The 14539-nt window shown below is 46.7% G+C and overlaps 1 protein-coding gene across 7 annotated transcripts in view; it reads right to left on the bottom strand.

The window, feature by feature from the left end:
* CLEC16A (C-type lectin domain family 16 member A) overlaps positions 1-14539 on the bottom strand; it is a 236784-nt gene that overhangs the window by 217099 nt on the left and 5146 nt on the right. For all 7 annotated transcript variants that reach the window (XM_018040271.1, XM_018040268.1, XM_018040272.1 and 4 more), the window contains exon 2: positions 5802-5930. In XM_018040271.1, coding sequence (XP_017895760.1) covers positions 5802-5930 — 129 coding nt within the window. The remainder of the gene's footprint in view (positions 1-5801; positions 5931-14539) is intronic.

Raw genomic sequence — 14539 nt, 5'->3', positions numbered from 1 at the left:
CAACAATTCAAGCTGAGACCAGGTCACCTTTCATCTAGGATGCTCAGGATAAGTCCTAGCCATCTTGTGGGTCTGCTGGTACCTCAGTCTTGGGGCCTCTCTCTTCCCACTGCCGTCAGCTCCCTGCTGGCAGGACCATGGCCTGGCACTGGCTCCAGCCTGCAGACCTCTGTCTGAATGGGCAAATGAATCAATAAATCTGACCTTAGAAGGACCCCTAAATTCTTTCCCAAGGGAGTCTGTCTGCCAACAAATGCCATCCACAATGATCCTCCAGAATACTTCTATCATTTGGCGAGTCATGTCTTCTTTTGCTTCAGGTTGCAGAAAGCAGTGACTGCTAAGTGTCACCCAATAAGTTCACTGCAGCCCGATGACCAGCTTGGGAACTTGTCAACATGCCTGTACCTAGACCTTGTCCAGGGGTAGATTCCATATGCCTAGTGTGAAATTTGGGTGCCTGCATTTTTACAACCCCCTAGAGGCGTGAGGGGATCCTTGGGAAAGTGGCTAATTCTAGGGCTGGGGCAGGGAACATGCCAGATGAGCCTGGAGTACCACAAGGGACCAGGAAATAAGGAAGTGCTCCAAAATCCAAAAGGACAGGGGTGTGTCACAGGGACACAGGAAGCGACCTGAAAGAGCTCCCAATGCTCAAAGCCAGAACAACGCCAGAACAAAATAAATCACAGAGCACCGGATTATCATCCAGAGTACAAAATAAACACCCATGAGTCCAACCTTGCAGATACTGTTTTTTTACAAATTGAAACCTTGTGTTGAGCAAGTGTGTTGGCGCCATTTTCCCAACAGCATTATTTTTTAATCGAGGTATGTATGCTGATTTTGCAGACACAAGGCTACTGCACCCTTGACAGACTACAGAATAGTGTGACCACAACGTATATGCACTGGGACTACCAAAAAAGTCACGAGACTCACTTTACCGCACTATATTCACCTTATTGAGGCGGCTGGAACGAAAACTGCAAAGTCTTCAACAGATGTATATAAATGAATGACTGGATGGATTAATAAATGAGGAGAGGAGACAAATCTTCTATGCAGAAGAATTTCAAATATTGTCTGTAGATTCGCCCTCCTTCAAGAAGGTGGAGCTTAATTCCCACACCCCCAGGAAACTGGACTTAGTGACTCACTTTTGGAGACCAGTGTAGGCAAAGAGGAAAGAGTAACCTTGGGGTAGAAAACCCTGGCAGATAGCAGCTGCACCAAGCGATCAGGCTGACCCATCAGGGATCATGTGGCTGTCAGGAACAATGACATTCTGGGAGGGGAAGGGCACTTCCCCAGGAAGCACTCGTCCCCCAAACTTCCAGGCTAATCAGGAGAGAAACAGCAAAGAAACCCAGACTGAGGGACACTCTGTAAGACAGCTGGCCAGTCCTTCTCAAGACAATCCAGGTCATAAAAAACAAGAGAAAACTAAACAATTGCCACAGACCACAGGACACCGGGGAGACGCAACAGCTAAATGCATTGTGGTACCTGGACTGGGATCCCAGAGCAGAAAGAGGATGCTAATGGAAAAACTGGTAGATTCCAAATCAAGTCTGGAGTTGACGTAATAGTGGTGTTTTGACAAATGATGTTAACAGGGGAACAGGGTGAGGGGTAAATGGAAAGCTTCCGTGTAATCTAAAATCTAAAATTATCCAGAAACTTTAAAATGGATTCAAAACAAATTCTCCTGGGGACTCTGCAGGGCAGTGATTTAAGAATAACTGGGCCTCTGAGAGCTCAGCAGTTTCTCTAAGATGACAAGTGGACTAAAAAAATCCATTCTAATAAAGGTGACTCTCTGTTCGTTTCCAAGGCAAACCATTCAATATCACAGTAATTCAAGTCTATGCCCCAATCACAACTGCTGAAGAAGCTGAACAGTTCTATGAGGACCTACAAGACCTTCAAGAACTACCACCAGAGAAAGATGTCCTTTTCATCATAGGGGACTGGAATGCAAAAGCAAGAAGTCAAGAGACACCTTGCAAGTTTGGCCTTGGAGTACAAAATGAAGCAGGGCAAAGGCTAACAGAGTTTTGCCAACAGAACACCCTGGTCACAGAAAACACACTCTTTCAACAAAACAAGAGACGACTCTACACATGGACATCACCAGATGGTCAATACTGAAATCTGATTAATTATATTCTTTGCAGTGGAAGATGGAGAAGCTCTATACAGTCAGCAAAAACAAGACCTGGAGCTGACTGTCGTACAGATCATGAACTCCTTATTGCCAATACAGATTATGAACTACTTATTAAAGAAAGTAAGGAAAACCACTAGACCATTCAGGTATGACCTAAATTAAATTCCTTACAATCATACAGTGGAAGTGACAAACAGACTCAAAGGATTAGTCTGATAAGAGTGCCTGAAGAACTATGGACAGAGATTTGTAACACTGTACAGGTGGCGATCAAAAAACCATTCCCGAGAAAAAGAAATCCAAAAAGGCAAAATGGTTGTCTGAGGAGGCCTTACAAATAGCTGTGAAAAGAAGAGAAGTGAAAGGCAAAGGAGAAAAGGAAGATATACTCATTTGAATGCAGAGTTCCAAAGAACAGCAAGGAGAGAAAAGAAAGCCTTCCTAAGTGATCAATGCAAAGAAATAGAAGGAAACAATAGAATGGGAAAGACTAGAGATCTCTTCAAGAAAATTAGAGATACCAAGAGAACATTTCATGCAAAGCTGAGCACAATAAAGGACAGAATATGGACCTAACAGAAGTAGAAGATATTAAGAACAGGTGGCAAGAATACACAGAAGAACTATACAAAAAAGATCTTAATGACCCAGATAACCATGATGGTTATCACTCACCTAGAGCCAGACATCCTAGAGTGCAAAGTGAAATGGGCATTAGGAAGCATCACTACGAACAAAGCTACTGGAGGTGATGGAATTCCAGCTGAGCTATTTGAAATCCTAAAAGATGATGCTATGGAAGTGTTGCACTTACTATGCCAGCAAATTTGAAAAACTCAGCAATGGCCACAGGACTGGAAAAGGTCAGTTTTCATTCCAATCCCAAAGAAAGGCAATGTCAAAGAATGCTCAAACTACTGCACAATTGCACTCATCTCATATGCTAGTAAAGTAATGCTCAAAATTCTCCAAGCCAGGCTTCAACAGTACATGAACCAAGAAGTTCCAAGTGTTCAAGTTGGATTTAGAAAAGGCAGAGGAACCAGAAATCAAATTGCCAACATCCAATGAATCATAGAAAAAGCAAGCGAATTCCAGAAAAACACCTACTTCTGCTTTGCTAAGTCACTTCAGTCGTGTCCAACTCTGTGCGACCCCATAGATGGCAGCCCACCAGGCTCCGCCATTCCTGGGATTCTCCAGGCAAGAACACTGGAGTGGGTTGCCATTTTCTTCTCCAGTGCATGAAAGTGAAAAGTGAAAGTGAAGTCACTCAGTCATGTCCGACTCTTCGAGATCCCATGGACTGCAGCCTACCAAGTTCCTCTGTCCATGGAATTTTCCAGGCAAGAGTACCAGTATGGGGTGCCAATTACCTTCTCCAACTTCTGCTTTACTGACTACACAAGCCTTTGACTGAGTGGATCACAATAAACTGGAAAATTCTTAAACAGATGGGAATACTAGACTACTTCACCTGCTTCCTGAGAAATCTGCATGCAGGTCAAGAAGCAACAGTTAGAACTGGTCATGGAATAATAGACTGGTTCAAAATTGGGAAAGGGGTACATCAAGGCTGTATATTGTCATCCTGCTTATTTAACTTATATGCAGAGTACACCATGCACATCAATACCCTCCGATATGCAGATGACACCACCCTTATGGCAGGAAGCGAAGAGAAACTGAAGAGCCTCTTGACAAAAGTGAAAGAGGAGAGTGACAAAGCTGGCTTAAGACTCAACATTCAGAAAATGAAGATCATGGCATCCAGTCCTATCACTTCATGGCAAATAAATGGGGAAACCATGAAAACAGTGAGAAACTTTCTTTTCTTGGGCTCCAAAATCACTGCAGATGGTAACTGGCAGCCATGAAATTAAAAGACACTTGCTCCTTGGAAGAAAAGGTATAACTAACCTAGACAGCATATTCAAAAGCAGAGACATTACTTTGCTGACAAAGGTCCGTCTAGTCAAGACTGTGGTTTTTCCAGTAGTCATATATGGATGTGAGAGTTGGACCATAAAGAAAGCTGAGCGCTGAAGAATTGATGCTTTTGAACTGTGGTGTTGGAGAAGACTCTTGAGAGTCCCTTGGACTGCAAGGAGATCCAACCAGTCCATCCTAAAGGAGATCAGTCCTGAATATTCATTGGAAGGACTGACGCTGAGGCTGAAACTCCAATACTCTGGCCACCTGATGTGAAGAACTGACTCACTAGAAAAGACCCTGATGCTGGGAAAGTTTGAAGGCGGGAGAAGGGGATGACAGTGGATGAGATGGTTGGACGGCATCACTGACTCAATGGATATGAGTTTGAGCAAGTTCCAGGAGTTGGTGATGGACAGAGGAGCCTGGCGTGCTGCAGTCCATGAGGTCGCAAAGAGTCGGACACGACTGAGCACTGAACTGAACTGAGTAAAGATGACACGGTTTCTAATCTTTAGCCCAAGCGTCTCTCTCATTTTCATAAACAGATACCAAGCAACCAACAAACAGTAAAATCCCCACAGATCCTGAAAGGCAACTCATCCTGCTTACAAGCAACACCTGTTTATTACTCAGGTTTTCCTTAGGGAACCCAAGCAGTGTCACAGGTCTATATTTCACACAATTTGCATTTTCCACAAGTAGCTCCATCTGATGAAAACCCCACTGATGAAAACACAGAACTAGCCAGAAAATCAGAATATCTAATAAGGAAGCCGGGTTGGAAAGGGAATACCTGTATTTGTTTTAAGTGGTTTTACTGAGTGGCCTCCATAGCTACAATTGAGATTAGTTTATATAAAAATAAAATCTGTGTTTGGTGGTTGTCACAACCCCAGTCCTTCTGCGTTCAGACGTTGGGACAGGTCTGTTGGGGAAAGCAGTGCATGGGTTTGCCTTTGCTTCTTAATTATCCAGTAGGGGCACCTTCTAAAATGATCATTTGCTAATATTTCTCGAGTGCCTACTCTGTACCAGGCACTGGGCAAGGAACTTGCTCTCTCTCACTAAACGATGAGGAAACTGAGGCAGGCCTAAGACTGTTCACCAAGGAAGTGTGAGAGTGAGGAGAAACTCCTCCACGGACTTTGGGTGTGAGCCACTGCTTCTTCACTTAGCAGCTGCGTGACCTTGAGCATAGACATCTGTGGGGGTGGGGATGAAGGTGGGGACGGCCGCAGGTCCTCCACCTTGGGGGAGTCGGGAGACTTCCTCACAGGAGGATCGCCTCATCAGGAGCTCAGCACTGTGGCCAGCCACCAGTAAGCACAATTGCCGCGAACCCTTAGCGTCCCCCACCCCCACCCTCACCCCAGGGAAGGGTCTTTTCAGTTCACTTGGAATCTAACACCCAAGACATTTCCTCTTTCCTTTGGGGGAGATAATCAGACATTACTTGGAAAATTATCCATGACATTTTCAGATTTCTCCAGGGACACTCATTTCCATAACTTGCCTGTTTTCAGCAGGCATTTCTACAGTGTTTCAAGGACATTTGAGAGAGAGAAAGAGAAACCGGTGCAGGACCAAACTGGCGTCAAACCCTGACGTCATCGGGAATGACTCATGGCTTGCATTTAGAAAAACATGCAAAGGGAGAAGAAGGATTAAAAAACAAAAGAACAGACACCCTTACTCAAATACAGAGCTGTCATTCTGATCCCCCCAGATCAGGATCTCGGTGATGGATCGGATGGTCTCCACCAGCAGGTTCCTGTTCTGTTCTGTGACGGTGGTATTTTTGGTCAACACATGGTACAGATACCTGAGAGGAAGGAAAGAAAAGAGAACTACAGGTGAGCAGCTGAAACGGAAGCCAGGCCCAGGGACCATGAGCGATGTGTTAGGGATGATTTGGCTGGGTGTTTTTCAGACTCGGTGGTTAGCACAATTCCCATTCAGAGGAGACATAACTCACCACTCGAGAAAAAAGGCAGACGACACTTCGAACTGTTACATAACCAGCGACTTACCAACCCGAACTGAGGCAAGACTGCCAAGCTTTTGAAGACAGGCATGCTCACGCTCCAGTGTGGGCAAGAGAACGGCCTCGACAGTGGGACAAAGCGGGGACGGAGCCCACCGGAGACTCAAGTGCAGGGGCACAGAGGGAAGGCCAGGCGGCGGCCTTTTTCACACTCTCAGGTGATTCTGAGATCGCTGGAACCAATGGAGACGCACAGCTCAGCAACAAACGCCTAAGAGCCGCTGTCTGGCTGCTGCAGAGATGAGACCTGGAGTCACAGGTCAGGGAGGATGGGGCCCAGAGCCAGGCACAAATCACAAGCCACCATGATCGCCCTTGGAATGCCCTAGTCCTCTTGCGCAGGACTGATGGCTCAGATGAAGTGGGTGGCCTGCAGTTCAAGGGCAGTGATCTTACCCGCTGCGTGCAGCTGGAAATGGAGTGGGTTTGAGGGGCGATGACGAGGTTCCTCACCCACCTGCACATGCAGAGACCAGAGGCCCAGCCTCATCCTGACGGGCAAGAGAATTGCAGAGGCCATTCCTGAGCAGCGCGGGGACCAGCACCCTGGCTGACACCCTGGGAGCGCTGCCTGGCTCAGCTTTTAAGAGAGTGTGTCCTGGGCCTGCAGACTGAGGCTAGCTCAGCTTGCCAAGGTCCTAACCAACCAGCAAACTCTTACGCATATGTCAAAACCCAGCTCAGTTACCTCTCGGTGAAGCCCTCTTCAAGAACCTCCCTCCCGCTCTCCTGCCCCAGTGGATTTGATTGCTCCCTCCTCTCTGGCACTTCTGTACCAGATGCATTTGCTGCTGCACAGACCACTCTGATTTGCAGTGATCTGCCTCCTTCACGAGACCTGAGTTCCTTGAGGTCAGGAACATCATCTTACTGACCCTGTTGACCCCAAAAGACTCCAGAATGTCTGATACACTGTAGGTGCTCAATACATGGGAGTGGGGAATGGGAGTGGGGGGCCCATTTTCACAGATAAAAGGTAGATCAGAGTATACAAGACAAAATATAGTCAAGGAGTTAAACACAGCAAGTAGTGGCAAAGAGCAGCAGTGAAGAGTTCAAACCTTTGGCCCCAACAGAGAGACCTGGGCTTGATTCCTGGCCCTGTCGCCTGCTGCGCATGGCCTTCAATGAGGCATTTCACTTCTCTGGGGCCTGGGGTCTACAGCAGTCAAGCCCTCCTTGCTGGATTGTTCCAGAGATTCTGTGATGACGCGCTGAAAAAGCCAAGCCCTGCGCCTGGCACACAGAAAGTGCTAGAAGGAGGCAGGGCTACTGGCTACTGCCATTACCACCCTGTGGTTGTTCTGGGGAGCGCCACTGTCAAAACCATTATTTAAACTCTGCAAGGAATATTCCACGAACACAGGAAGGACAGGCAGGCTGGATCCACACAGTCATGAAAAGAAGACTTCACGGCAGGAGTTATAAGAAGGTCCAGAGAAACCGGAGCAGGAAGTGGGGAGTCTGGTATGAGCTGTGTGACATCAAGCAAGCAACTTATTGTGTGTATCTCAGTTATCTCACCTGTGAAATGGGAGCAGCAGCAGCACGTGAATCCTTTAGTGCCTATTACCATGTCTTAGGAACAACCAAGTTAAAAGGTAGATAACCAACCTGGCAGTTCCCATGCATGACAGGAGTGCTAGCTATTACTGTTGTTATCATTGCTTTCACCAAATAATCCCTGAAAGAAATTCTAGTAACTATGAGGAGGCCCTTATAGACAAACTCAGGGTGAGGGTGGGGTCTTAAGTTCTCAAAAGAGGATTCTCGGCACTCCCACGCATGGCTGCATGGCCTGCACGCCTGGCCCTGTGTGCAGGCGGGCCTTCCTGTGACCCTCATACTCCCAGTAACCTGGGGACCCACAGCTTGCTAGCAACGCACAGGCCAGGAAGGGACCTGAGGGGCACTCAGCAGCTCATCCACAGCCTTGGGGCAGAAGCTGTCTGAGGGCTCCTTCCCACCCCCGACCTCCGCAGAGCTTGCCGCTCTCTGCCTTTCTCAGTGGCGCCATCTGCTGGCAAGTGGTGATGCAGCACCAGGGTCTCACATGACCAGGACTGAAGGTGGGTGTCTTTTCACATGTTCAGAGCTCTCTAAATACCCTCCTTTGTGAGGTGCCTGTGCGAGTTTTTTGCCTACTTTTTACTAGGTAGAGAACCTTTTTTCTTATTAATTTTATGGAGTTTATGCATTCTGAATACAAAACCCTTACTGGATACATGAAAGTGAAGTCAAGTGAAGTTGCTCAGTCGTGTCGGACTCTTTGTGACCCCATGGACTGTAGCCCGCCAGGCTCCTCTTCCATGGGATTCTCCAGGCAAGAACACTGGAGTGGGTTGCCACGTCCTTCTCCAGGGATCGAACCTGGGTCTCCCGCATTGCAGGCAGACACTTTACCCTCTGAGCCACCGGGGAAGGCCCTACTGGATATATACCTATGGCAAATGTTTTCTCTAAATGCAGCTTGCCTTTTCACTCTCTTTACAGTGGTCTTTTGATGAGCCAAAGTTCCAAATTTTAATGTGGTCCAATTTATCAATCTTTCCCTTGGATAGTGCTTTTTGTATCAACCTGAAGAAATCCTTACCTACCCCAAGGTCATGAAGAAATACTGTTTTTTTCTTTTAAAAAGGTATTGTTTTATCTTTCACATTCTGACTCAGAGCACACCTGAAACTCACTTTTCTGTATAGCCTAAGATATCAGCCAAAATTCATTTTTCCCATACGGCAATCTAGTTGATTCGGCATCATATACTGGAAACGTTCTCATTTCTCCAAAGGACACCAATGTCGACTTTGTTGTTAATCAGGTGACCACATGTGGGACTCTTTCTGGATGCTCTAGTTCTGCTGATCTGTTTGTTTACCTTTGTGCCAACACCATGCTATCTGGTCACTGAAGCCTTATAATAAATCTTGCAATGTGATGTCTTCCAACTTCTTCCCTTTTTTTTCCCCCATTATTATATTGGCTATTCTTGCCCCTTTCAATTTCCATATATATTTTAAAATCACCTTCTCAATTTCCACAAAAAAATATCTGCTAAGATTTCCTTTAAGACTGCCCTAAATCTCTAGCTAAATATGGAGAGAACTGACATCTTTTTGAAAGTGTAACATGATGACATTTACATTTCCTTCAAGGTTTGCTGGATGGGGGCTTGCGCATCTTCTGTTAGATTTATTCCTAGGTGTTTGATGGGCTTTTTGATGCCGCTGTAAATGGGAGTGCTTTAAAATATTCATTTTCTAAATGTTTGTTGTTGGTGGATGCAAACACCCACCAGATCTCAAGCTCTAAACTTCCACTGCCACTGGTTCATTCTTTTGCCACCACAATGCCCAAGCACACTGTTTCAGGCCACGTTTTAGGGAGAACCCCTCGATATATGTTTGCTTAAATGTGGTGAAGGGAAAAAAGAAAGCTGAATGGATGAAGATTAATATTTTAATGTTGCATCTAATGCCAGAGCTTTGGAAGATCAAATAATTCAACTACCTCAGAGACACTAATACAATATTAATATAATAACTTTCTGGTTTTAAACATAACACTATTTTAGAAAGACTGGAAACTTCAACAACAACAAAAAAGAGATGGCCACTGCTGGAGTTGCAGTGTATTTCCTGGGGTCTTCTTCTTTGCTACGGAATCTACATTCTTGAGCTTGTGTGCGTGTGCTAAGCCTCTTCACTCGTGTCCGACTCTTTGCGACCCTATGCACTACAGCCCCTGCCAGGCTCCTCTGTCCATGAGATACTTGAGCTCATGCTGGATGTCTGCTACCATGCCCATCTTCCTTCCTGCCTCCGACTAAAATAAAAACATCTCTGTCACTGGTAACTGTCCACAAGCATCAGTAGTGGCTACATAGCATACTACTGAAAGGACACACAGCAGCCACTCTCATGCTGAGCCTCAGAAATGAACCACAGCATCATGACATCACCACATCTCCACCTGCAAGGCTGCTGTTCTGTGTTGACCAGTTTCTAAGGACAGAGTGGCAGACTGTTCTCTTACAATAACTGTTACGACAACAACAGTTTCTCTCAGACTCTGTGTGTGTCCATTTTAACCACCATCATCAGAGAGACAGTCACAGCCTCCTATTGCCAGGTCTCCATTCTGAGGGCCTCAGATGAGCTCACTCATAAACCCGCACAACAATCCTGCCGGGCTGATGCCCTGGGGCCCAGGATCCGCCCGGAGTCCCGACACAGGGCCAGGGTGCCCAGGCCGTGACCCCACGCTTATAACCATCGTAACGCAGAAGATGCAAACGACTCAAAAGCTTTTATTAGTCAAGCGCGTCCATGAAGTGGTGAACGCCTAGCACGCAAGACGTACACAACAAACCAAAAAGGTATGGCCACATGCATCTGATCTTAAGGTAAGTCCTTATCACGGACCCTTACGCCGCTTCTCTGGAAAACAGCCAGCATTATCATGTCTCCAGCGGACATTCTGCAGAAATGTAGAATCTCAATTTCAAACTTTCGCACAGGAGCCAAGTCTACTCTGAGAGACAAGCTGGAGTTGGAAATGCCTGGAGACAGAAACACGGCAGCCTGTTACCAGCGTGCACGCCACACGCCAGGCTCGTCCCCAAGGACTCTGACAGGAGACAGATCCCTCCTCCACGGACCCTGCTTCCTCAAGAGACTCACTTATTCTCCAAGTTACACCATCACAGTAAATAGTAATTATATCCACTTCAGAGGCAGACATACTAAGCTGAAGTTCATACAAGTTTTATGACTTGTATCATGCACTGCAAGGAAATCAAACCAGTTGATCCTAAAGGAAATCAACCTTGAATATTCAATGGAAGGACTGATGCTGAAGTCGAAGCTCCAATACTTTGGCCACCTGGTTTGAAGAGCCAACTCATTGGAAAAGACCCTGATGCTGGGAAAGACTGAAGGCAAAAGGAGAAGGGGGTGACAGAGGATGAGATGGCTAGACAGCATCACCAACTCAATGGACATGAATTTGAGCAAACTCCAGGAGAAAGAGGAGCACAGAGGATCTCGGCGTGCTGCAGTCCATGGGGTGACAAAGAGTCAGACGTGACTTAGCAACTGAACAAGCACCATGCACTTATGTGTCAGTTACCATGAGAGGAAGGACAGGGCCTGGGCGGGGCTAGGAATCTACTTCCCCAAAACACACCCCAGCCCCCAGAAAACAATGTCTGGGGTCGGGGGACATGGAGCCTGGGGCTGTTTGGCCTCCTCAGCACCAGGGCAGACACTTCCCAGAGGGTCCCATTCTGTGTCCTGAAAACCTCCACTTGGTCAGCATCCAGCCCTCTGGCCAGCAGGACAAGCAGCAGCTCCAGGCAGGGTGGACGCAGGCTAGAAGATTAGGAGAAGGTGTCACAGGCGGTGCCTCTCCCAGTGAATCACCTCTGAAAGATGTCAAACTGGGCCAGCGAGTGAGGCCGGGTCTGAGATGCCGGGGAGCATTTCAGCCCTAGAAAAAGTCACAGCTCTAGCCCAGGCCCTGTGCCCAAACAGGCAAGAGCAAACTGTTGTTAAGAAAAGGAAGGCCACAGAGTAATGGAGATAAAAGCAAAAATAAACAAACGGGACCTAATTAAACTTAAAAGCTTTTGCACAACAAAGGATACTATAAGCAAGGTAAAAAGACAGCCTTCAGAATGGGAGAAAATAATAGCAAATGAAGCAACTGGCAAAGAATTAATCTCAAAAATATACAAGCAGCTCATGCAACTCAATACCAGAAAAATAAACAACCCAAAAAACAGGCCAAAGAACTAAACAGACATTTCTCCAAAGAAGACATACAGATGGCTAACACACACATGAAAAGATGCTCAACATCACTCATTATCAGAGAAACGCAAATCAAAACCACAATGAGGTGCCATCTCAGGCTGGTCAGAATGGCTGCTATCAAAAAGTCTACAAACAATAAATGCTGGAGAGGGTGTGGAGAAAAGGAAACACTCTTACGCTGTTGGTGAGAATGCAAACTAGTACAGCCACTACGGAGAACAGTGTGCAGATTCCCTAAAAAACTGGAAATAGAACTGCCATCAGTTCAGTTCAGTCGCTCAGTCGTGTCCAACTCTTTGTGACCCCATGGACTGCAGCACGCCAGGCCTCCCTGTCCATCACCAACTCCCGGAGTTCACTCAAACTCATGTCCATCGAGTCGGTGATGCCATCCAGCCATCTCATCCTCGGTTGTCCCCTTCTCCTCCTGCCCCCAATCCCTCCCAGCATCAGAGTCTTTTCCAATGAGTCAACTCTTTGCATGAGGTGGCCAAAGTATTGGAGTTTCAGCTTCAGCATCAGTCCTTCCAATGAACACCCAGGACTGATCTCCTTTAGGATAGACTGGCTGGATCTCCTTGCAGTCCAAGGGACTCTCAAGAGTCTTCTCCAACACCACAGTTCAAAGGCATCAATTCTTTGGCGCTCAGCTTTCTTCACAGTCCAACTCTCACATCCATTTATGACCACTGGGAAAACCATAGCCTCGACTAGATGGACCTTTGTTGGCAAAGTAACATCTCTGATTTTCAATATGCTATGTAGGTTGGTCGTAACTTTCCTTCCAAGGAGTAAGCGTCTTTTAATTTCATGGCTGCAATCATCATCTGCAGTGATTTTGGAGCCCCCCAAAAATAAAGTCTGACACTGTTTCCACTGTTTCCCCATCTATCTGCCATGAAGTGATGGGACCAGATGCCATGATCTTCATTTTCTGAACGTTGAGCTTTAAGCCAACTTTTTCACTCTCCTCTTTCACTTTCATCAAAAGGCTTTTTAGTTCCTCTTCACTTTCTGCCATAACGGTGGTGTCATCTGCCATACAACCCAGCAATTCCACTGCTGGGCATACACACTGAGGAAACCAGAATTGAAAGAGACACATGTACCCCAATGTTCATCGCAGCACTGTTTACAATAGCTAGGACATGGAAGCAAGCTAGATGTCCATCAGCAGACGAATGGATAAGAAACCTGTGGTACATATACACAATGGAGTATTACTCAGCCATTAAAAGGAATGTATTTGAATCAGTTCTAATGAGGTGGATGAAACTGGAGCCTATTATATAGAGTGAACTAAGTCAGAAAGAGAAACACCAATACAGTATATTAACACATATAAATGGAATTTAGAAAGATGGTAACAATGACCCTATATGCGAGACAGCAAAAGAGACACAGATGTAAAGAACAGACTTTTGGACTCTGTGGGGAAGGCGAGGGTGGGACGATTCGAGAGAATAGCACTGAAACATGTATATTACCGTATGTGAAATAGATGACCAGTCCAGGTTCGATGCATGAAGCACGGCACCCAAAGCCGGTGCACTGGGACAACCCTGAGGGATGGGCTGGGGAGGGAGTGGGAGGGGGGTTTGGGACGGGGTGGGGGGTCACATGTACACCCGTGGCTGATTCATGTCAATGTATGGTAAGTGAAATGAAGTCGCTCAGTCGTGTCCGACTCTTTGCGACCCAGTGGACTGTAGCCCACCAGGCTCCTCTGTCCATGGGATTCTCCAGGCAAGAATACTGGATTGGGTTGCCATTTCCTTCTCCAGGGGATCTTCCCAACCCAGGGATCGAACCCAGGTCTCCTGCATTGCAGGCAGATGCTTTATCCTCTGAGCCACCAGGGAAGGCCACCAATGTATGGTAAAACCACCACAATACTGTAAAGTAATTAGCCTCCAGTTAAAATTAATTAATTAATTAATTATTTTAAAAAACAAGAAAAGGCAGGCCAGCACTTGCCTCTTTTGTATGTCCTATGACAAACCCCTGTTGATCTTTTACTGTGTGCCAGGCCCTATGCTGGCATCCGATAATTCCCTGGGGAACAAGCCGCCCGGGTCTCTGTCCTCATGAGGCTCACGGTCAAATCTGGGAGAAACAAACACACACAATTCAAGATCATTTCCGACCGTGAAAGGATATGCCTGAGGAACCCCAGCCAGCCGTGCTGGGGATCTGACTCACAGCTGAGATCTGAGATCCAGCCTGAAGCGCCCAGAGCACCTCCAGCTGGTCGAACCTTTGGCGATGAGAAGCTCACATGATGTTGTGCTGATTGGGACAGCGGAGGAGAGAGCAGGAGAAGTCAGAGAGGGCGGGAACGTCTTGTTGGCTGAAGTTGCCAGAGCGATTTTTATGGAAGAATTAGTGAGATCTGTGGGGGTTCCTTTTTTCACGGTTGCGCCACGTGGCTCACTGTGAGTGTGATCAGGGAGTGAACCCAGGGCGTGGCAGTACTAGCGCAGAGTCCTACCAACAGACAGGCATCGGAGAGAGCACAGGTGCAGACAGGTGAGGGGTGTGTAAGAGTGAGTGAGAGAAGGGCCGTCAGTGTGA

Source organism: Capra hircus, chromosome 25 (assembly GCF_001704415.2).
Source record: "Capra hircus breed San Clemente chromosome 25, ASM170441v1, whole genome shotgun sequence".
NCBI classification, from domain to species: Eukaryota; Metazoa; Chordata; class Mammalia; order Artiodactyla; family Bovidae; genus Capra; species Capra hircus.
The sequence above is the reverse complement of the archived record's forward strand: the minus strand, read 5'-3'. Positions and strand labels throughout refer to the sequence as shown.